The sequence below is a fragment of the Amborella trichopoda genome, chromosome 9 (genome assembly GCF_054954075.1).
Source record: "Amborella trichopoda isolate Santa Cruz 75 chromosome 9, AtrichopodaSantaCruz75HAP2 v2.0, whole genome shotgun sequence".
Taxonomy (NCBI): Eukaryota; Viridiplantae; Streptophyta; class Magnoliopsida; order Amborellales; family Amborellaceae; genus Amborella; species Amborella trichopoda.
In genome coordinates, this window is record NC_142344.1 from 3,383,734 (window position 1) to 3,408,722 (window position 24,989).

Consider the following 24,989-nt stretch of genomic DNA (forward strand, 5'->3'; position numbering starts at 1 on the left):
ATTTTCTAACGATTCTTTGGTGGCTCGGATTAAAAAAATACACCCAGCCTGAGGCAGTAGATAGGCATTATATTCCTCTAGGAGCATAATATACTCCTTTAAGTAAATATAATACTGATTGGTACGTATCACCAAAACGTTCACAGTGTGTTGAGTTTGAAAACTTCAATATCCAAACCTAGCACAAATACGTTTTAAGTGACATCTGGATCTGGGAATGAGCTCAAGGCTAGGTGGTGAAGGAGGAAGAGTGTTACAATATAATATCTTGAATTCTACTCCTGCCAATGGTAGGGCTAACAATGAACCGGGCCCACCCAAGCCTTAAAAGATATTTCAGTCTCGAGCTTGAAATTCCTTAATGGAACTATATGAGATTAACAAATAAATTAAAAAATTGGACATAAAATATAAAGAAAAATATATAATAAGACCATTTACCTTTGTACAATGTGATCACAATTAATCTTGACCACTGGATGTAAAATTGGATGGTTGCATTTATTTCATTGATCAAGCTCAAGGTTCAAAATAATTTTTGACGAACTATGTACCATCTAAACTATCATATTTCACATCGGATAGTAGTAAGTAATTGCGACCTCCCTATATGAAAGATAATTGGTCTCATTGTATAAAATACCAAAATATAAATAAATAGAGGGAAAATCTTTTTTAATATGGGGTAGTTTGTATGAGGTGCCCACCTTATACTATGCAAATAAGCCATATCTCAAAATTTTACCAAAAGATGTAATTCCAATATCAAAAAACCTTACAAAGGTTTGAAAATCCAAGTTCAACCTTAGTTATGAAATTCAAAATTTCAAAACAGGTACAAATCGAATAAATCTATAAACAATTAAAAATCTTGCACTAGAAAACATCAAATATTCGTCCAAACAACCGTATTATAGCACAATATTTACAAACTATAAAAAGACTATACAAAAAAGATTACTACATTTTCTTCTTGTTCTTTCCTTTGGGTTTTTGGTTTTTCTTCTTGTCCTTCCCTTTGTTCCCTTTGTTCCCTCCATTTTTGGCTTCAGATGCGACACTAGTTTCGGTAGTCTTGTTCTTTCCTTTCGGTTTTTGGTTTTTCTTCGTGTCCTTCCCTTTGTTTCCTCCATTTTTGGCTTCAGATGCGACACTACTTTCAGTAGTTGTGATTGGGGTACTTGGCTCTTCCACTGAAGTCATTGACTCCATGAGGGGCTCAAGCAAAGGTCTCCTATGCAGCAACTTGTCACACAATCCTTGAATCAACCTGTCATTCCCTTGAAGCTCTTTCTTACTATCACAGAATAAAAATTTCAGCTTCATTAGTGCATAAAATCAATCGTATTACACCCAAATCGAATATCACCATATAAAGACTCCAATGATTACAAAAAAAACCAAGAAAAAGAAGAGAGTCTATGGCCCATTTAGGGAAGAATTGTGTCATACGGATACCAATAAAAATGAGAATTATTTCTGTTTGAAGTTTAATAATGAAGGACTGCAATTTTACACTATCATCTATGGACTTAAAAAACTTAACAGATATGATAGTATGTGAAGTATCAGGTTTTGTTGGTGATCAAATAAATAATATAGCAATGCATTTCTATGTGGTTAGTCAATGAATTACTGTCGCAAATTTCACAATTATTCCATGATAAATCCCATCCTACCTCTCAAGCAATTTAAGCCAAAAGATAACATTGCATTTGCATATGTTGGATGATTAAAATTCCTCGGGATAATGTAGTGATCTTATATTCAAGATATCAAGGCAAGTGCTCCATATCCATGAGACTCTTGTTATACAATGTTATAGAATATCAGTACCACAGTCAGCAAAAATCCATCCAAAACCTTTTTTTTTTTTTGGACCCGGTTTCTGAGTCCACGTACTTACATGTAAAAATACAGGCCCCTTACTAATTTCTTTTTAAATAGAATTTGATCCTAATTTTTAGGGAATATATAATATTTGACATGGAGATTATAAACCTGTAAAAATAAATACATTTTAAAAATTAGAAATGACAATTTTTGTAGAAAATATTTGAACCGTTGATTTTACCTTTTCTTTGAAGGACTATTATTTACAGGACCCGGTTTTGGTCGACGGTGTAGATCTCCGGGCCGGCATAGTAACATGTGCAGGTTTGGACGCACCAAACAATTTTCCTTTTTTTTTTCCCGCAGAAAGCTCTGAATTTTTAGTGAACATTCGAAGAGACATATTTCCAAAATAATGACTTTTTATTTATTTTTTAGAAAACGATATATCACATACTTCAATTTTTTTTTCACGGAAGGTTAATATTATTAGCTGCCCTTCCCAACCATAAATACATACAGACACACATACCGTACTTTTACATCACTTATTTCAATCAAATCTAAGCTAATCACATTCTTACACGCAAAACTTTGAGGATCTCCATTTTTATTGACTGTTTCTTTTGGCTACCAGTTTTTGGACAAAATCCAAATTAATACCAACTTATTTGCTCACCAATATATGCCCCTGTGCTTATTGCTAGTGATGATCCTTACTAAATGGTATAGCAAAATGCCAAGGCCATCCACTTAAACAAGAATTGCAACCATGACACTTGAATACCAAACAGATCAAGAGCAACCAATAATCATCACACAGAAAAATCCAAACCGAAACAAATACTATATATTGTATTAATTAGCCAAGAATGTAATCAATGTGGAAAGTTGGGAGAATACTAAACCTTAAATCCAAGGTTTCAGACAGCAGGTCCAATTCCCCAACCATGCCTTTCAATTCCCCCAGCAGAGAAACATCCAACACTCGAAACTTTTGCTGAACCGCACCAGATTTCACTGTTGCACAATTAACCACCTGCAAGTAGTTCTCCATATCCATCTGATAAAAAATAGGAACCAGCATTACTTAAGAAGAGAAATTAACATCCTTTCATGGCATTACAATAAAATATAAAAAAGGCTAATATTGATACCTTAATACGCTTGGCATCAGAAATCAAACTTCCAGTGTTAACATCCCACCCCTGCTCCAGGGAATTGACTACGAGTAGTTTTTCCCAAAACTGACCAAATTTTATCTTAAAATCAACGACATAATCTCCACTAGCAGAGGGATGTTGTTCCCCTGCCACATCCATGAACTGCCCCTTGATTTGGATACCGGTTGTAAAAGGAGGAATTTCAGAAGAGACTGCAGCATTTGAATCTACTGACTGATCTTTGCACTGAGAACCTTCGGTAATTTTTGGAAACAATGCTTTGAGAACAGTCTCTTTGCATAACATTTCATCTTGGGCAAGGATTATTGAGCTTGGACAAGAAAATTCGGAACTATCTCTAAGCATCACGACCAATGGATTGCCAATTGCTTGTAAGGCTTCAGCAAAGCCTCTAAGAAACAAGCCACTGGCCTTTGCATGATGCACATAGACACTACGAATCCACTGATGGAAACCGGGAGGCAAAAATGATAATATATCCCATATCTTCGATAGATCTGAAACGAATTCATAATTCCTTCCGGAGTTCAGACAAACCAAACCCAAGATAATGACTAAACGCAACACCATTGATGGCAAGTAGGAAGAGTGCTTCAAATTTGAACTATTAACCCAGTCCGTTGTATCGCGGATATTGAAAAGAAGACCACGAATAATGTAAGATATAAAATCATAAATACGATCAAGATACCCAACACAGAAATACTGATTGGGTTCCTGAGGAGCATAAGAAGCTCTAGACTGGGCTTCCCAATCCTGGCATGCAACCATTTCAACTAGACAAGATTTTGTGGTAAAAAAACAACCTTTCCACCTTTGACAAGAGCAAAGCAGGAACAAGAGGCGCTCAACAAGGAGTATGTAATAGCGAGGTGACACATAATCACGCACATTCCTCCAGTTGATTTCATATACGCTCTTGAATGCATCACCAAACCTGGGGACCAGAACGGCCAGTTCTTCCCACCCCATCTCCCTGCAATCCATCCATTGTTCAATAAAAGATTGCCACTGGGGAAAATGATCCAGAGACTTCACCATGCTCTTATATAATTCATCAGTATGTTTTTGTGAAACAAAAAGTAGCAGTACCATCTGCCCAATTTGGCCATATGACAACTTTTCTCTTCCAGGATTGATCATTTCAAAATGAATTTCCCTAACAATCTTCCCTGAAATAGCATGCTCACGAAGATATACCAGACTCTCCTCCATGGCATTTCTCCAGTCTAAAGGAAAGCAAATATCCAAAAACCACTCTTTAGACAATCTCAAGTATCCCTTTAGCTTTGAATCAATATATCCTACCCGATGATATTGTGGATCATTAAGAAAGTTTGAAACTTCGAAGGTATTGAGGGCAATTACACCTTGGCTGAATTGAGACAAGGATCTATAGATGAAACATGTACGAAGAGCTTCTAGTTTTTCAAGCAATTTTATACCAACGGATAGCAATTCTGATTCCCAGAACTTTCGACACTGCAACACAAAATGTTTAGCACTTATGTAAAGGAGGTCCCCCTGCTTGGAAAGAGAACCCCTCACTTTTTCACCCATCCAAGAGGAAAAACTGTTAATTACAGCATAGCGACTCCAATCTTTTCCAGCGAGAACACCAAAGTATTCCAAACAAAACTTCCCATGGTTATGGTAATCTAACCCAACAAAATCATCATATGAAGCAAGATAAGACAAGATGCTCAAAATCCTTTGCTTCCACAAATTCCAATAGTACATCAATGTCACAACAGAAACCTTGTTCTGACTCGTGATTCCATCAACATCCTTTGGTGGATCTAAGTATGGAGCAGACTCCCAGTGAAACTTTGAGGGGTCCAGTAAAAGATGAAAGTCGATAATTGAGTGACAAGCAAACAATTCCAGCCTAATATTTTGCAAATTCTGAGCAACATTTAAGTGCTCCACCATAAATGACAGACTGGCATTTTGCTTGGATAAAAAGCTCACTTCAGCCGAAACAGACTCATAGACAACACTAGATTCTCCCAATGATAAGCCTTTGGCCTTTTCCAATAGCTGGTCCCTCCCCTCAAATTGCTTCAATGGCCAACCCTTACTGTCAGGTGTCCAAAGAGAATTGACAACAACAAATAACATAAGCAATCTTGATGAGTTTCCAGGTTGCCCTGCTTTTTCTAGCATATCAGCCATAAGTAGCAGGTCTCCTTTCGTTCTTGCAACATCAGCAGCCTCAACAAAGTTCCCTGCTTCCATCTCCACCTGCAGTAGTTCATCAAGACACTTCCGCGACTTCAAGAATGAACGAACCATACCCATAGAAGCAAAAACTTTAATAAATCTCATCATGCGCTTGATATCCCCGGCACAAAAATAGTAATCAGCACTGTTTTCCAAGTACTTGTTTTTAACCTCAGAAACTTCTTCATGCCTTGCAACTTGAGAATCAGGAGAACTATCCTCCCAATGTAGAATGTAGTGCAATCCCATTTCGAAAATTTCGCCTTTTGTACAAGAATTCAAGCATTTGGAGAGAACACCGGCTTTAAAGTATACATCAGCAGCTTCAGACCAACAGTGCGCCATTGAAAAACAATCCCCAGCATCCTCAAGCCTTAACATACCACATTTCTCCAAAAGAATATTGCCTATTGAAAGAACAATAAAAATGAAAGCAAAGTAAGATACAAAAGAAAGAATGTATTTGTATGAAACATTACAGACAAGGCAAAGCGATAGCATTGTCATGGCATGATGTCAGCAACCCCTCCCTAATCAATAGAAATTAAACCATGAGATTCCATAAACATACAAAAAATAACAACCACCTGAAGACATGCTAATCCTACGCAAATAAGGCAGCTATCATAATATAACAAATTTCAAGAATTGACTCAAAATGATCACAGTGTTCCTATAAATATATATTTTAAGGAGTTTTAATAAATCTGAAAAAGAAGAAAAGAGTGCTAACCAGCTTTTTGGAACTCCTCTAATTTGATATAACAATTTGCAGCAAGTTCGACCTTGTTGATAGTTTCATATATATTCGCTGCCTCAACCATAGCGATACGAGCCATTTGAGGATCTGACAAAAGAATACGATCTGCCGTCGCTTGAAGTCCTGCTGCTCGGGCCCACTTTTCACCTTGTACATCTCCGGCCCTTTCAAAACACATTGTGGCCATTTCATAGTTGTCATCATTGAACAACTGTAGGTATCAAACCAGCTCTGTAAGCTCTAAGGAAATCTAACATGTAGCCAGACATAAATTATTTCATTATCACTGGTGCACCGAGAAATGGCCAAAAATGAAGGCAGCTAAGTTCACCAGAATACCCAAAGAAAAGTAACCAAATGTACTTCAATTTTTTTTTCTTTGTTTTTATTGCTAAATTATTCTTCAGTTGTTTCCCATAATATTCTACTCCTGTCCAAGGAGTAAAGGTGAAGCTACTACTTACGCCGGTGATTTCCAGGTGTGTCAAGTACTTAGCAACCCCAACCTTTTGGCCACTTTCTGTGGAACAAGACTGAAATGAAGTACACAGCGGTACCCAGCTGGTCCATGTGCAATTAATAAATTACAGAACACAGTTGTATAGATCTGAGAGAGAAGGGTGAACCAAAACAAACCTTGATGGCACGTCTCCTCCATTCCTCTGGGCTACTAGCAACCCGCATCCCCTCAGCCAGCGAACTATCCAAAAGTCTAACTTGAACAAGACCCAAACTCTTCCAATAATCAAACATTGGCTTACAAAAATCTCCACTATTCTCACAGATCCACAATCTTTGCTTTGTACGAGTTATAGCAACATACAACTGCTTTAGTTCAGAGCAGAGAATATTGTGTCGCCCTTCATCAAAATGGGGAAAGGATTTAGGTACTTCCGAGTGCCGCCACTCCAGGTTTGCCATATATTCATAGATAACCCTCCATTGGTTTCTCAGAGGAGATGCACCAAAAAAGTCATACAACAAAACATCCTGCCCAATCCAATAAAAAGGCAGTGAATAACAAATCAAATAAAGCATCAACATGAGATAAGGCAATATTAACAATTTTGTAGAACATATGCACTGCCATACCTGAAACTCCAAGCCCTTGCATTCAATAATTGTCAACACGAGAGCTTGCATTCCAACATAATCAAAAATTTGCTTCTTTGCAGAATCATCACGGACCAAAATAACTTGTTCTGCTCCGAATTCATGTGAACCCTCACCAATAGTTCCACTATTGCCAAAAATTGTCATAATGGCGTTTTCATCATTTTCAGACTCAAGTAAGACAGGTGACTCACCATATATGAGGCTCATCTCAGGATCCAAAACATCAATGGATTGAGGAAAAAAAGAGTAGAGCAAATCAAGAACGCTTTCTGCCAACATCAGCACACCAGCATGTGTACGAAAATTTTGATTCAAGTGAAACAAATCAGATATTTTTGTTTCTTTTCCTCGTGCACTTCCTAAACATCCTTCTCTCGACTCATTGAGAAACTCCTTGTAGAATAGCGATCTAATATCTTCGAACCTGAAATCAATTCCCCTTGCAATTGTTTGTGCAGTGTCCCCGGAAAATACATATCCTTCCTGAACATTACTGCATACATGCTTAAAAAGAGCGATTTGTCTCATTGTCAGGTCTTGAACTTCATCAATATAAACAAAGTCAAAATTTTCACCCTTATAGCCACCTTCCCTTAATCTGCAGTGTATGTCAATCACCAGATCCGACATGTCAAAGTGCCCATTTGCCAGCTTTTTCCTCTCATAATCCAGGAAAATATCATACACTCTCTCTCTCTTTTCCTTACTCAAAGTGGAAACTCGACCTTCAGACAAGCCAACATAAACCTCCCGACCCAGCTTATCTGGAATAGAACCCACCTCAAATCCACCTTTTATATGAGAAATTATTTGAGTAAATACGGTTGATGGGTCCAAATTCCTGATGAACTGGCCGTTAAAATGTGGCCAATAGAAATTAACAAAATGCTCATAATCAACCTCATTTCTCGCAATGAACCTTTGAAGAGCGATGGATTGTGAAATTCTACTCCCACCAAGAGGAAGCTCCCTTAAATCATGGAAGCGATAAAAGAATGAAGGCATCATACTCTGGTCTAACATAAGTAGGAGCTTACGGAAGGTAATAATAAGAGGAAAGTGCCTTTCAGTGATAGCATCCAAATTGTCAGGTATATCCCTGAACTCAGTCAAATTGTCACTAGCATCATGCATTTCAATTGAATCCAAACTGACAGAAAAGTCACTCCCAGAAGTGTGCCTGGGAAAAGAATGAATAATAAGTGAAAAGCATCAATAAACCATCAAAGCTGACAGAAAATATGGGCGAAATTAGAGCATCTAAAATAAACAGTTCATCAAACCCAGAAGGTGCTACAATTCAAAATCAATTGAAAAATCAAGCAAAAATATACACCTGAAAATCGTAAACAAACTTAAATCATAAGTGTGCATTTACATGTACGAAACACTTTCCAAAAAGAAAAAGAACTCAGTGCACAAGTAAATGCAGGCACGAGGACATAGATACACATCATAACAAGGCATCGAGCAATTTTCCCTATAGATTTATCTTCCAAAAGCAAACCTTCTTAACTTGTTAAAAAAAAAAATAGCCATAGAGAAAGTACGACCATCTGCAAATCCCAATTGTTTCATAACTGCCAACTGCCATATCCAAACCTCCATCAGCAAAACAGAAACAAGACAAGGTATACTATGGGTGTGATAATAAAGAAGATGAATTCCTAGCATTAATACAATAAACAGGTGTCAAAAATGCTGGAAACCAGAGAAGATTACCCAATAATGAACAAGCCTGACAACATTGAATCTAAGAAGCTAAGAATAAATAGCATAAAAGAAGAACCAACCTCTTGAGCCGATGTATGTGGCTCTTGACAGCTGCACAGAGTTTAGGACTGACAGTGACAAAAATCTGTCTTAAGAAATTCCTCTTAGACACTAGACTTGTTTCCATTTGCTCATACATGCTATAAGTTACCTCAGATGATGAACCATCCACATCTAATCCTTCTGAAGCCACATAATACTGCTGTTCCTTTCGTATAAGCCTCATAGTCAGCACAGTTGTCTTGCCAGTCCCTGATCTCCCAAGAATGAAAGCACTTTCAGGAAACAAAATTATTTCCCTTTCCTGATAAGTAAGTTCAAATGGGAGATCGACTTCTCTTCCATCAGTAGCAGTTAGCAATTGATTTACCACCCCAGAAGATAAGGAGTAGAACTTCATCAACACTAAACTTTCACTTACTTTAGAGCTCTCCATACATTCGCCAGTCTCCAACCTACCCTCTTCCACTGGTTCCCCATGATCAGATTTGCATAAATTTTTATACTGCACAATCTCAAAATCTGTAGCCCAGCTCTTTGGAACTTCAAGATTCCTAACACATAAAGTATAAGTCAGAAGCATGAAACAAGTAAGTTCATGTCTTTTGGAAGAAATTAAGGAAATAAAACCTCAGGATTCTATGTCAAGAATTCCAAAGGGATAAATATATCAGAATAAAAAGGGCAGAAGCCAAATATAAATGAAGAAATCTTGAAAGGTGACATCAGGAAATAGCACATCATCATCATCATCGTCAAAGCCTTTTCCCATCTAATTGGGGTCTGCTACATGAATCCTGGTCCGCCATTCTGCTCTTTTAAAGGCCATACCATAAGTGAGGCTATAACTCCCTGTATCTTTTCTCACTACTTCCAAGCATGTCCTTTTGGGCCTATCCCTTGCCCTTTTTGAGCTCTTGACTGGAGGAAATAACACCTTATAGTGAAATACCAAAAAGAAAAGTTGCCACGAGTCAACTCTTACCAAACCCTTCAGATATCCTACTTTAACAAGTATGCATTAGATTTAACAGCAAAACTCATACAATAATGTAATGCTGCAACAAATAATACTTGGACACAAGGCAGGGCATCTAAGCAGTACTTTGGCTTAAACCGGCAGTGAAGCAAAGAGACAAAAGAAGGTGGCAAGTACAGATACATCATTGTATCTCGCACTAGCAAGGTTGAATATCGAGGTAAGAACACTCTAGCTCCATAAACCATTTTGGTAAATGATATACCACCAAAGAATATAAGGATTTAAACCTATAACATGATATACAAGGTTTAGGGTTTACTAAAACTACATTCTTAAAATCAACATAATGATTCACACATGAACCTTTATTTTATGTCTTTTGGCAAAAAAGCTGCTCAAAGGCTCTCTCTGAGTCCAACTAAAACACAAGGACAAAGACTATCAAACTTGTTACATGGCATAAAACCCATAAATTGGCAAAGCATATACTAGATGAAGGTGTGCACGAAAAAACTACATAAAAATGAGGTGATTAACACTAAGGTCATACATCAAGATATCAGATACATACTTATGTGGATGATCAAGCAGAGTACAATAAGTAAAGATCTAGAAAACTTGAAAGGGAAGCACATGAGATCGAGCCGCTCTCAATGATGCAAGGTGAGAAATTGGGAAAACAAGGTTTATCAAACTATAAAACGATTTCACATGATCGACAAAAATATATAAAAATACAGACGAATGAAAAGCACATAATAGCAACAAAGGATGAAAGACCAAGCTGGATAGTGAATACCCTTCAAGTAGCTTTTCTTTGCAGCGCTGTAGATAAACTTCAGTATGAAGCGAAAAGAAGTTGTCAAGGCGCCTAAGAAGTTTGGAAACCTCAACAAATGGAAGAATATCCCAGACCTTCAACACTTGTTCACATCGTGTGTTCCTCACAATATCAACTGTCCATATCAGAATCAGCCCTTCAACCTTGGATTGTTTGATAAGGCCTGAAGAAACACCTTCTACAAAGTACAAATTCCTTTTTGGACGCCAACCATTAGCCAGCCTCAACAACAGACGCAGAACCATCTGCTTCTTGTGGGTTGTCCTTAGTTTTGCAAAGGATTTCTTAAAATCATCAGCAAACAACACCTATGGAGAGTACGAAACCACTTAAATGTGAACTGGACCACAAAGAGAAACCCAAATATCACCAATTACAACAAAAAATACCAAACATAACCCATGAAAGCATGCAACTTATCTCTTTTACTACAATATAAGCACAAAGAAAGAAAGACTATGAAACAGAAGGTCCCCTTGAAAATGGGGAGGTTCCAATTAATTAGAACCAAGTACAAATATGAAATATAGAATCAGGATTTCACTATATGCTTAAGCCTGTTCGACCATTCCAGTGTTGAATGGTTAAACCTTGGTGCTACCTTCTAGAGTATCAATGAAGTCAACCACATCTCATTACTTAAGGTCAATACAAAATGACTGTCACCACAAGCAAACAAGTCCCCCATTTTTAAATGCAAGAGAAAAAACACAGCCTAATGCTAAAATTAATCCCAAATCACAAAACTCAAACCCAAAAGTAACAGAAATTAAATAATATTTCATTCACATTTCATATGATGGCTTCTTGCTATAAGAGCATGTGACAAGAAGCACATTACATATATAAAAAACAAAATAAAAACAACAAAACAAAAATCGAAATAACAGAAACCAATTAGAGAAGGAAACCCACAGATACTACAGAGATATCAATGATAGCCAGATTATCCAGAAACATAGATATAGAATTTGCAATTTATTCAAGCCTTATGTGGACCTACAACTCCCACAAATAACAAGTCCAATAGAAGTGAGAGCCTACCTGCCACCTTGCATTAGCAAAATTTGACGAATCCTTATTAAGCAAGTCATCTAACTCTTCAAGTTCACTTTTCACACGTAATATTGCATCCGCTAAACCTTTATCCTCAAGAGCATCAAAGTAACACCCACGATCTTTTGCATTGCATATAAGTTCCTCCCATACTGAACCACTTTGAATCAATGTCCCCGCATTACCCATTATCCATAGGCAGTGCCTGCAATTAAAACTAATAAGAGACGAAACATAGGATCATGCAGGAAAAGAAGTTAAAAGTAACAACTACTAATTTATAAAACCTTAAGAAACACAGCTAATTGCCCTAAGAAATGTAGCATAAACACAATCCAAACACCCACATCAGGCAGACCACATCTTTGCTCACTATGTATCAGACTTAACCCAATCACCATAGTGAAAAACTTATGCGAACTAGAAAAGCAATGCAACAAGTATACGCAATTGCATGCATGTGAGTACATTTACAAAGATTATGAGAAAACACAATCAAGCTCCATGCATGCTCCACCCACACACACACACAGAAATACAGAATAAATTAGAAGGTAGAAAAGGAACGAAAAAGTATACAATGAGACCATTTGCGTTTGGTACAAGGTGGTCACAATTAATCTTGACCATTAGATTTGAAGTTAGTGGCTGCAGTTATTCCATTAACCAAACTCAAAGTTCAAAAGAAATTTCCTCGAACTTTGTTACACAACCAAGCTATCAGATTTTACGTCGGATAGTTGTAAATAATTGTGACCGCCTTGTACCAAAGGTAAATGGTCTCATTGTATACAATCCCAAAAGGAACAAAGGAAATATGTAATGTTTAATGAATACAAAACAATAATGTTACAAACAAGGTTTAAAAAAATGGAAGGGTGAACTAGATCGTCTATCCGAAAAACGGTCGGATTGGCGAATCGACGATCCGGAACGCAAAATTGGCTGGATTGGCCCTACCCGGCTATAAATTTTTTTAAAAAAAATGTCATAATATTATTTTTTGGGTTTCCAAAAGAAAATAAGGGTGATGCATTATGGACTTTCATTATTTTACAAAAATACGTGATTGAAAGACTATATCTTGTCTGAGTGTCTATTGATATTCGTTTCAATACTAATCTTTTATACTAATTTTGATATAATACTATTACAAAAAAATTTGTACTATAGGTAGTTGAATTGTGGGCTTGAACACGAATTTATGAGAAAATATGCTAATATTTTGCGAATGATATCAAGTAAACCATGGACATTTGAGAGGAGCTGATGTTACTTTGTCTTTCAATAACACAAGCGCTAAGGCAGATCATTTGTTGATATAGATATACAACGAAGTGCAATGAGTGTACCTTGATCTATGCATGAGGGAGAGAGAGCAACCAAATACAGCATAGTGAAAATAAATATAAAAAAAAATCCAATATTCAAAAGAGAGAGAGAAAGATATGTAAGACCCAATTCAAGAGATAGAGTGTGAAAATTGTAAACCCAATCCAAGGGGGAGAGAGAATATGAAAAAAAATCCAAGAGAGAGTGAAAAGAAAACCCAATCCAATATTCAAAATAGAGGGAGAGAGAAAAGTCCCCTACACTTCCATAAACTCACATGGAATTGAGAGAAAGAGAAAATGCCTTCTCAATTTCTAAGAGAGAGAGAGAGAATGCCTACTCAATATCTTACCACTTATAAACTTCAAACTCTCTCTCATCGAAAAAGAAAAACTAATAAACTTCAAAAGCTCCATGTATCTCTCTCTTCTTTTCGCGATAAAGTCTATAGTAGTGTTGTCAGATTCGCTTCAAAGTCTTTTTCTTTTTGGCCGAATCACATCTAAGTGGGGTGAAGCGGCCTGAAGTGAAGTGAATTTGACATTGGTCTGTAGTCTCTTATCTCTTTTCTTTTTTCACAATAAACACTTCACTCAGTATATTCGTGTGGGGGGGGGAAGGGGGCGGGGGGGGGGTGTGGTGTTTAAAGGGAACATCAATTTTTACTTAGGCAAGGATATATTCCACATTGGGGATTCCACAGAACAGCTGGGAGTGAGCTCTATAAAATGTACTGATGTGTAAGCAAGCCGTGTGTGTTCGTAAGGTGCACGCAAGTAAAAAGGTTGGCCCGTCTGCTAAAAAAAAAAGGTTTGTAAATAGCACAAAAAATAAGGTTCTTAAATGAAGGGTGGGCACACCACAATTCATTAAGTTACAAAACAAGAATTTCAAATGACAACTTTTTAAAATAAAGTGCAAACTCGGTCACTTGTTTTTTTCTTAAAAATAAAGTGCAAACTTGGTTACCCGAATCCTAACAGAATTGGCTGTTTCCCTAACAAAACCAGCCAGTTCTGTTGGAAAACCAGACAGATCCAGTTGGTTCAAGGGGGGAACCCCCAATATTTAGCGGGATCAGAATCGACCTGACTGACTCGATCTGGATCAGCCAGTTCTAATCCAGATCACCGATTTTTAAAACATTGGTTATAAATAAAAAACAAGGGAAACAAAATGGAAGGAATAACAAATGGGGGAAGGGCATATGACTAGCCATGTAAAGGGGTGAACATCATATCATACAATCTACTTCTAAGTACTACATGTAGAAGAATATTATGATAATGGAAAACAAATAGAACGGAGATTATGTTTCCCCCTTATTTATGATCATGTTGGGCCATTTACATTAGTATTTATGTAATTTACCCCTCATTTGCTATTGCATGCAACACACGAGAATGGGAGGGTACTCCACCTGAATAACTTTCATAGGGCACACGTGCCTTTTGTTGCATTCCTCAGGAAATGGAAGATCCTTTTGATGATTAAACATTTCATTTGCATTTCAAGAACAAAGGTTTTGGTAAGGTTTAAATATGCTTTCAATGTGCACGGCATTGTTTCAACCATATAGTTGAGGACACGGTTTCGATGTGGCCAGCACGCATATTATAGAAATGCAGGCTTGGCAATAAACATATTTTCTAAATATAATTTGATCCAAATTTTTAGAGAATATATAATCTTTAACAAGGAGATCATGAATATGAAAAAAATAATAATTGAAAACTAGAAATAACAATTATATTAAGAAAACATTTGGACTGTTAGTTATACTTGTTTTTAGATGGATCACCTATTTGCATCCATCTTTAAGATGGATGCTTTATACCTCTGGACCGCATATTGTAGAAATACGGTCCAGCTGGCATGAAACAATTTTCCTATTGTTGACAAAAATGGACCCCCAAGACACTTATTTTGACCCATTAAATGTTACCATCATTACACATGCGTGGAAGCAATTTAACTTTAGAACACACAGTGGATTAATTGCTTTTTTTGAAATTTAAGCTTGCCTATCTCGTGTACCACATAGAAAGATTCTTATCAAAGTCGATTTGTTTGATTCATTTATCATCAAGAAAGATGATGCATGACTAGGTTGTTTTCATTCCAAAAACTGTCAATGAACAGGTTGAACTGGAATGAATCCTATTTCAAAGATTTTAATAAGAAATCTCCATTTCTTTTTGCTGCTGATTGATAATAGATAAGTGTTGGCAATTGACTTAGGATGAGTGGACACATCCAAAATGCTAGAAGTCTAGAAATGTCAAGCAGCTCATGTCTTGACATGTGTATGAAGAATCCTCATAATAACACATCTCTGAGAACCAGACCCATTGTCTTGAGCCAACTCACAGCGCCGCAGTTGCACAATAAGTTAAACAATGTATCCACATATGTCACGCAAAACCAAAAGATCTAAAAAGAGAAATGAAGCCAATTTGTCACAATGGCTAAACTTTTCAAAATAGTGAATCAAATGCAATATCAAATAAAGGAAAAGAACAAATGAAGCAAATGACAAAGTCACACAAGATGCCAGAGAGAAGCAAGTCAGTAAAAGGTACCTTGCTCGTGTCAAAGCCACATTAGTCCGAAATCGACTAGATACGAAACCAATGTCTCCACTGCCATTACATCTGACAGTTGAAATTATTATTACATCATCCTCACTGCCCTGAAATCCATCAACAGACTTGACCCTCAAGGCAAAACCGTCATGCATCTCATATCGTTTCAGCTTCTCCTGTATTGCGCAAACCTGAGCATTGTACGGTGATATGACCCCAACAGTTAGCCTCTGGCCAGAACTACTGCATGCTGCAAAATTTACATACAAAAAATAAAATTCTCGGTTGCTTCTGCAGAAAAACTTTCAAGAGAAAATGAAAAAAGTATATTATATTTAGAGCTAATGCAAAAGATAAATTAGAAACCAAATTAAAAGAAACAAAAACAAAGGCCACCAAAAAATAATGAAAACTAAACCAAGCCACTGAAAAGGTAGCTTGCCCTCAAGAATCACAAACCAACACGAGAAATATATGAATACCATTCAATAGCTTTTGAACTATTTGTGAGACAACAGCAACCTCCACCATGTTTTTCCAGCTCTTGCTTATATCATCCAATACTTCCCTTCCATCTCTGATATTTATGAAAGAATAAGAACCATAGAGGGCTCTGGGAAGATAATGTTTTTCATAACTTCGACACATCACATTAGGACCATCCAAAATCTGATCTCCATAGAATGTTGCACTGGGGAAAGAGCTTATTGATGGATGCATTCTATACTGTATATTCAAAAGATGTTTCGGATGCCCAAGTGATCCAAGCCTAGCAAAAAGACTTCTCCCATAACCTGCATTTGTCGATACCTGGCAAAAGGTAAAAATCAAAATAGAAAAAAGGAAATTATGTCATTCATTCTCTTGTCGCACCCATCCATTGTCTTTGGGCGAGCGTAGAAAGATAATCAGGAGTAGCAGACTCAAACCTTGCTGTGAACCATGGCAGGCAACTGGCATTCATCACCGATGAGTATAACATGCCTTAAACCAGCAAGTTGTAGAGGTATTGATGACTCACACTCTTTCAACTGCGCTGCCTCATCTATAATCAGTACATCTAAAGGACTCTCCATCCTTAAGGAATGCAATAGAGAAGAACTTGACACAGTGCAGAAGACAAGAGAAGCATTCTTCAAACAAAGCGATTGAATTGAGGATTTAGAGAACATTCTTGGAAGTATCAAAGAAACTTTAAGTACTCCAAGGACACGAAGGCACGACCTTCTGATTACCCGAAGTTCTTTTACAACAGAGTCCAAAGATAATGAACCATCCTCAACAAGTTCCGCACCTCCGGAACTATCATTTCCCTCTTCTTCAGAAACCTTAAGGAGGACCTTCACTTTGTCTTCATCAATATCAAGACTGAATAATAAATTCCCAAAAGATTCAATGAGATTGTGAAGCTCAATTAAATTATCCGACACACTTTTTGACATATATATTTTAGGCAAGTGAGAATATAATATGCTGATACAATTATTCACATGTGAGCTAATCGCATTGAAACGCTCTCGTAAGAATGCGAGAAAGCTAGCATTCTCCTTGCCTTTATCAGTTTCCAGAAAGTCTTTATATTGAGATGCATAATCCTCAAAAAAGTCTATCATGGACCTTAGTCTATAGTTCCATCCAGTGAGTGGGACAAAACATTCTAAAAGACGATCCACACGATAATCCAAAAAAATATCATTAAGCTCACCAACAATGTCCATACGAGTTTTATTTCCAAATAAAACCATGTCACCAAGAAAGCAACCAGTGAAACTGTCCCCAGTGACTCGCCCATGACAATCTCTAACCAACTTCAGGAAACGCGAGGCAACTTCCAAAACTGCAACATTGGTGGGCGCACAAGTAAGGGCCTTAAAATTCATTTTGGTGAGAGCACTCAAAATAAAACTAATGGTTTTAGTTTTTCCAGTTCCAGGGGGACCCCATATAAGTTTTATCATATAAGGTTGCCTGTTTCTCAGTGATGAAATAGTGCCAACTACTGCATCAATTTGGGAATCATTCAGCATGGAGGATTCCAGTTCTGCAAGAAATTCTTTGCCCACAATTTCAACCCGATCCATATAACAAGTATCATGGGTTGACGTGGCCTGCAATGAAGAAGGAAACAAATGATTAACTTCAATTGCTACAGAAAATCTGGATTCCAGAATGATAAAGAAGAAAGAACAGGCATATCATACACTGCAAAAGCAAAACCAATCAATGTAAAGAAAATAAGTCCATAACCGTCATTGTAACGAAAAGATACAAAGGACAAGTAAATCTTACCAAGTTTCCACCATTCAACAGCTTCTCAAATTTTTTAATATTTTCATAACGGGGTTCCTCAGACTTCACATTCAGTGCATGCCATATCCGACTATTAGTAGAGATACTCATTAGAAAGATAACATAAAGAGATCTCCCAGAGGAAAGAATATCATCCACACAATTTGACACTTTTAGTACAAATACATTCTTTCTTTGTTCCTCTTCTTCCAATGCCTCTGATCCATCAACCATTCCCTCCACTTCATCATCCCCGACTCTCCCTTTACATTCACGAAGTGCAGCAAGACAATAGAAAGTGCCATAGCGATTGAAATCTGCAACATCTTCAGGAACAATTGTGGATAAAATTACAATATCACTATTCATTGGTTCATAACGATCCCTACCACCCACCGTCAAGCCATTTTTACCAGAGTCTACTTCAATGATGTATCCAAAACCACTGGATACAACCCCTTTGACAGATAAAAGTTCAGCAAGTGGCTTCTCATGTACAAGCTCAAAGCCCTCCCGTAACTCAGCTCGTGTTTCCTCAATAAGAGGATATACAAATGATCCAAGATAATCTTCAACCGAGTGAAATAACTCTGGAATTTTTCTTACCTGAACAAAAAACAACTAATCATCTTTGAAAAAAAGAAAATCTCACATGACCTTTAGTCATGCACAAAATGAGAGCTTTATCACCCCAATAACTTTCCAAAAGACAAAAAGTACAATGAGAAAATGCAACTGTATTTGAAGATAAAACCAAAACCTAATGCCTTAGTGAAGCTTGAATTCCAACGACAAGACGATCAGCTCCTCTACAAGGTCCAGTACCATGCCAAAATAACATCGAATGAGGTCCAAATCAAACACTCCAAGTAGATTCAGGACCCAGTAGTGTACAAGACCAAAAAAGTTGCAAAATTTTGAAAAAGAAATATAATAAATAGTTTAAAAAAAGAAAAGCAAAAAGTAAACAATAAACAACATCAAAAGACCAAATAAGATGGACAAGAAAACGAAAAAGATAGATTTAGAAGAATTATTTTATAGCTGTAAGCAACCCAGGAAATCCAAGAAAAGGAGGAAAATAAAAATTGTGCACGAAAAAGGCAAAACACAAATCATCATCAAAATACTTATACATTTCTTTCAGGAAAAATATAATTTTTGGGATTTTCAATAAAGTTTTTATTTTACCCAAGTTTGTACACAGTAACATAGCTCGCAAGGGGTCGAGTCCAGGTGCACTTGGCCGAATTTTGAAATCCTAATTGGTGGCAAAGACAAACACACAAATAAAAACAATGCAACATGCATTTGCCAAACCCAACACGCATTCCAAAAATCATACACGGCCAATTCATCACGAAAAAGTGAAAAACAAAATAAGCCATCAGAAACAACTTCACCAAGGACAACATGTTAGCAATACGGTCTCGTAGAATCTCAACTGTTGAAGAACATGTAGACTTTACAATCCATCACTATCAAACACAATACACAACTCAAACAACAGTGCACTTTTCCAATAAATCAAAATAAGTTAACCCACTGTCTTCACGTTAGGGCAGCAATGCAACCACCCATGTGGAGCAAACCAATTTTTGGTTATTTAGAGAACTGGTTCTTTAACTTCACTGATATTGACAACATAAGCGTAAGTACAAGAACAAACTCAAGGAATTGGATACTCATTCGCCTTTTCCTCATTATTTTTATGATGCCTTTCTAACAGCTTAAAATTCTACATTGAATGCTTCACAAATTATTAAAATAATTAAATTATCAAAAAATTTATTAAATGGTACTATGCATTGCAAATTAACGTCTTAAAGCGCAACCAATTCCACTTGGACTGGGCCAAGTAACTCGACCTCAACACTGTGCAGAGGAAAATTTTGTGTTCAAAATCATGTATACAAAAAATAAGTAAATAACATTATATAATTTTTCTAAATAACTAATATCTAAGCATCAATAAGTTTATGTATAATTTACACACTTTTTATGATGACGTGTAAATTAGTTTCGGGAAAAAGTTTATAAAAAGTTGCAACCTTGTACTGTAAAAAAAATGCAAGCTTCAAATATCCATACCATAGAAAAAGGTTGTTCAGATACTGAAAAACCCCTTAATTGATTATCTCAACCTCAAGATATATGGATGTAGGAAAAGAGAGAGAGAGAGAGAGAGAGAGAGAGAGAGAGAGATTTACAGTCCCAAAATAGATTCATCTTGTAATACATAAGGTAGACCGGCCATTCTCAAGATTTTCAACCGTTTGCAGATCTACCCGATTTGAACCATTTTTTGAGTTTAAAATTTCAGAATTATTTGTTAAATGGATTTTCAGGTCATCATTGAATTTTTTGACACCAAAATTTCATCTTTCGATGAGCCTTAGATGTGTGCCTTGGATTGCTAAAAGTAGATAGCTTATACAAACCACACCCTTTTTCTTATTATATGCTCTACTTTTCTATTTTTTGCATTTTTCTGAATTGTTTCAAGTTATATATCAAATTTCCTCCATGTTCCATTTCCTATATACTTTTTTCCATCATACATACAGATAAAATAAATGATGCAGACATATGATCCATAATTACTGATTTTTAATAACTATTAACAATATCATTGTATCTTTTAGCAATTTTTGAACTCTTTTGGGGCTTGTGCATGACTTGACGATTCCAAGTTGAGTTGCTGCGAAATGTTGCAAATTAGTATAAATGAGTTGCATCATTAAAATGCACTGAATGGGGGTTTCAGTCTATGCCCTATAAGTCTTAAGGTTGCAAGCTTAGCCAATCGATCCAAAATGAAATACCTATAACAGAAACATCGAATGTACTATCCAATTGAATTTATCAGCAATTAATATCTATAGTAGGTAATCATTGTTGTAGAAGGTTGCTGAAATTGAAACAATAGTGACCATGGTTGATGAAAATTGAAACAATCTAACAAGTGATTATGTAGACGTGGCCTGGAATTGAAAAACTATTATAAATCAAGCACCAAAAAAAAGCATGAACAAAAGGAAAATTATGAAAAAAAGCTGCCAATTATGTATAAAGCTTAATCAAACAGAAAAATAGAGGTAGAAATAGCTCCAGAAACAAACCAGAAAAAGAAACCCAAATTCTCGAAAATCTCATGGCAATGTAAGCAAAACAGATGACCATCGTTTCACCATTGACGACACAAGAATCAACCCAATAACCCAACAAAATATATGAATGTACCATTATCAGGAAAAGGAAATCCCACAATCTCATAAGATGAAAAAATTTCGAGGTAAGAGAAGAAGAGTACGAGCAAATTCTAGTGCATTTCACCATATGAAAACCCATGTTTATCAAAGGAAAAACCAAACCAAGAAACGCTCTCAGCAAAATCCAGGATTAAATATAGCCCATGAATGTCTAAGCAATCTTCAATGAAGATTGATTTTAATTGAGAGTGAGCAGCCCCTGTTTCTCATCAATCAAAATTTCGCCACGAAACCAAAAAGAAAATAAAATGGCAGTAATGAAACATAATTTTGATCCAATTTTTATTTTACATCAATTGGAACGCATTTTTTTCTGTTAATATTTGGGCAAAAAATTAGCGAAAATTAAGACATGAGATGGGAGAGAGAGAGACATTTTTCCGCTTTCAAGTACAACTTCGAAAATTTTACGCGCATGTCCTTTCAAACTTCCGTTATTTACGAAGTCATTTAGATTTCCAGAGAAAATTACGTAAAAACTTTTTAAATTAATTTTATTACCAAAATCTATATTCGTACGGAATTTTACATTAGTGGGGTAGTGTTATTCATTGGAATGAAAACCAAACATGGTGACGAGGGTGTAGGGTGCTACCAAGTTCCAAAAATAATGAAGACATGATAAGATGTAATAACGACGACATCTAAAATAAGGACAAGGTTTCTATACAGCCAGCCTGCATAAATATGTTTTTTAAATATAATTTGATTTTAATTTTTAGAGAATATATAATATTTAACATGGAGATCATGAATATGAAAACAAAAAAAAAATGAAAATTAAAAATAATAATTATATTAAAAAAAATTAGATTGTTAGTTATAATTGTTTTTAGATGGACCACCTATTTGCATCCATCTTTAAAATAGATACTTTATACTTATGGATCGCATATTTTACAAATGCGGTTCAGCTCCGCATCAAACAATTTTCCTTAAAATAATGATACTTTATGAGGATATGCGTGTTAATTAAACGATTTTTTAAGGTATTGTGTTCGTACTCAAAACTCTTTTTTTTTTTCTTTTTAATAACAAAATTACCCCTATTTTTATCTCAAATATCAGTTTAACATTTGTAACAAAACATTCGGCCACTACAAACAAATATCAGCTTCTTTTGATACTCTTGGTGGCTTATCATTTTTCCTGGAAAATTTAGCAACATGTTAGTTCTCAAGATCAGCAGGTGACTCTCCAGTAACAGGCCGAACAAAGAAATTTTAAATTTAGGGACTTTCCCAATTTAAGGGGATACGCGTGAACTGAAACCTTCTCCAGTCAAATGTGATGCATCAAGACAAAAAAAATAAAAAATAAATCGAGCAAAAATTCCATTAGATTTACCATCAATCAAAATGGAAGGTCCATATTTAATTTGGGGCAAAGCTCTAGAGTGTTTTTCCAAAAGGTGCTGTTTGAATAGAGCCGAGGCTCTAAATAATTAATAGTGATGAGAAATATGGTTTCAATACTGGAAACCATTATTATAGCTTTAAATTTTCATCTTTAATTATAAAATTTAAAACTTCAAAAATAGTGTAAATCGAGGAGATTTATGAAAACTTTAAAATCTTAAAAATCGACGGTTCAAGAAATGCACTATTTTTAAAATTTGAAATCCATTTTTTTTCTTATATCCATACATTTAGATGTCAAGATGATAAATTTGAAAATATTTGGATATCAAAACAACTTATTTGTGTGAAATTTTTTAGACGGGCTCTAATTTGATTGTTTAGAGCCTTAGCTCTATATAAACTTTTCCTATTTTTACTATCTTCAAAGATGGTAATATTATATGAGTAATGATCCTATAGGACCTTCCCCCACCAATCTTTGTAGAACCTCAAAGGATCACGATTAAATTTGGTATGGATCTTTAAAAAACTTGTCATATCATATGGGTGTGGGACTTGACTTTTGTAGAGATCCAAGCGAAATTTAATGATGATCCTACACATATGCATAGGAGAGGATCCTATAGGATCATTTCTCATATTATTATTATGCATACTTTCTTGAAGGTAATAATTGTCCAAACTGCAATTGTCTCATTGTTGTCATCTTATTGAGGACACCCTAATACCCTTTATTTGTTAGTAATTAGTAAATAGTAATTAAATTATAAGCAGATGAGATAATATGTACTTTCCTACAATTAATTCTCTTAACCTAATTTAAAACATGCTACTAAATATTTGAATTTTGAACTTATTATTTCTCATTGAGATATTCGTTTCAAATTTCTCACATATTGCATGACAAATTCAAAATTTTCATTAACAACATAGGAATAAAAGAAATCATATGGAAATAGAACATCGGAATAAATTTTCATACTTTTTTGTTTTACAATTTAAATATTATACTAACTAAAACCAAATTTTATAGAAAAAGTATACAATAAGAGCATTTAACTTTTGTACAAGGTGATCACAATTAATCTCGACCTGGATATGAAATTTGGTGGTTGTATTTATTCACAAAACTCAATATTCAAAAGAATTTTTCTCGAACTTTGTAACTCACGCAAGCTATTAGATTTCACATCGGATGGTTATAATTATTACAAATAATTATGATCTCCTTGTACCAAAGGAGAATTGTCTCATTGTATACCATCCCTATTCTATATAAGTAATATAAGTATAATCTAAACTTCGACCAGCTAATTCAATTGATAGCAATATCCATGAGAATGAAGCAGTGCAATTTCAAAATACAAAAGAAAATGAAACAAAAAACAATTAAAAAGAAAATTTATCAAACTCTTCCGAAGATTTGAAATATTTAACATTTTCCCTTTTTTTAATCTAATTTTACCGCCCATCATTCATTTGATCAAATTTCAAATAGCACATGTTGATCAAAATTCAAGAATCCGAACACATCAAAATTGGTTTCAAAATTTAACAAAATGCACCAAGGATTAAAATGTTAACCAGTTCAATCTTTATGTGTTATTTTGATAAATTTCCAGTTTTTTTTTTTTTTTTTTTAAAAAAAAAAGAGTGGAAGAGAGAACAATTCATATTAAAATCAATCAAATGAGAGTAGAAAAAATCGCTGAAATTCAACAAAATACGCAACATGATTGGCAGAATATGTATATATATATATATAGCCATTCAAAAATATAAACCACAAAAAATCAGCAGAGCACAAGAATTATCATGGAAAATAAAAAGAAAAATAAGACGGTATAAATCAAACCTTCTCCTTATAGAGATCTTTATTATATACATCTTCAACGGTCCATTTCAAAACAATATCAAGCAAACCCAAGCCCTTCTTCCTCTCATCACCACTCCTAGCCATGGCTTGTCTGCAACTGCACAAACCCCAAAAACCCTACATGGACCACCAAACCCCAATCCTCCATTTAATCCCAAAGCAATGCTTCTCCATTAAGAAAAGAAACACCACTGTCCTCTCACTTTGAGAAAGTTGATATACCAAAAGGCATCAGGCATAAAAACCCAAAAAGAAAACACCACTGTTCGTACACAGGGGGTGGACTATGTTTCGCCAGGGGAATTTATTTTGAGAAATCAGCGGCTGAGATTTTGGGAAGGCAAGGGCGTGGTTGAATCTGAACCGGCAGTTTATGGGAAATTGAAAAGCCTGAGTTTAGTGGACCCTTGGGCGACGTGTGGAGGGACACCTAAGAAAGCGCGAGGAGACATGCAGTGGGAAAAGGCCTACTTAGCCTTTAATTTTGATGATGATGGATGGCAAAT

The 24,989-nt window shown here is 35.7% G+C and overlaps 1 protein-coding gene across 3 annotated transcripts; it reads right to left on the reverse strand.

The window, feature by feature from the left end:
- Nucleotides 1–844: 844 nt before the first annotated feature.
- LOC18437732 (uncharacterized) lies at nt 845–24,673 on the reverse strand. 3 transcript variants are annotated; one of them, XM_020669316.2, is made up of 14 exons: nt 24,463–24,673; nt 17,975–18,580; nt 16,615–17,793; nt 16,168–16,495; nt 15,683–15,935; nt 11,757–11,973; nt 10,671–11,020; nt 8,910–9,443; nt 7,093–8,296; nt 6,637–6,990; nt 5,974–6,211; nt 2,991–5,647; nt 2,742–2,896; nt 845–1,297 (listed from the first exon to the last, which is right to left on the reverse strand). In XM_020669316.2, the coding sequence occupies exons 1-14, from the start codon at nt 24,565–24,567 to the stop codon at nt 961–963; spliced, it is 8,517 nt and encodes a 2,838-aa protein (XP_020524975.2). In that variant the 5' UTR covers nt 24,568–24,673; the 3' UTR covers nt 845–960. The 3 variants fall into 3 exon arrangements, with proteins under 3 accessions (XP_020524975.2, XP_088703270.1, XP_088703271.1); XM_088847144.1 differs by lacking the exon at nt 24,463–24,673 and adding an exon at nt 18,735–21,952; XM_088847145.1 differs by lacking the exons at nt 15,683–15,935; nt 16,168–16,495; nt 16,615–17,793; nt 17,975–18,580; nt 24,463–24,673 and having other exon boundaries at nt 10,671–11,052; nt 11,757–11,855.
- Between the last annotated feature and the right edge of the window lie 316 nt (nt 24,674–24,989).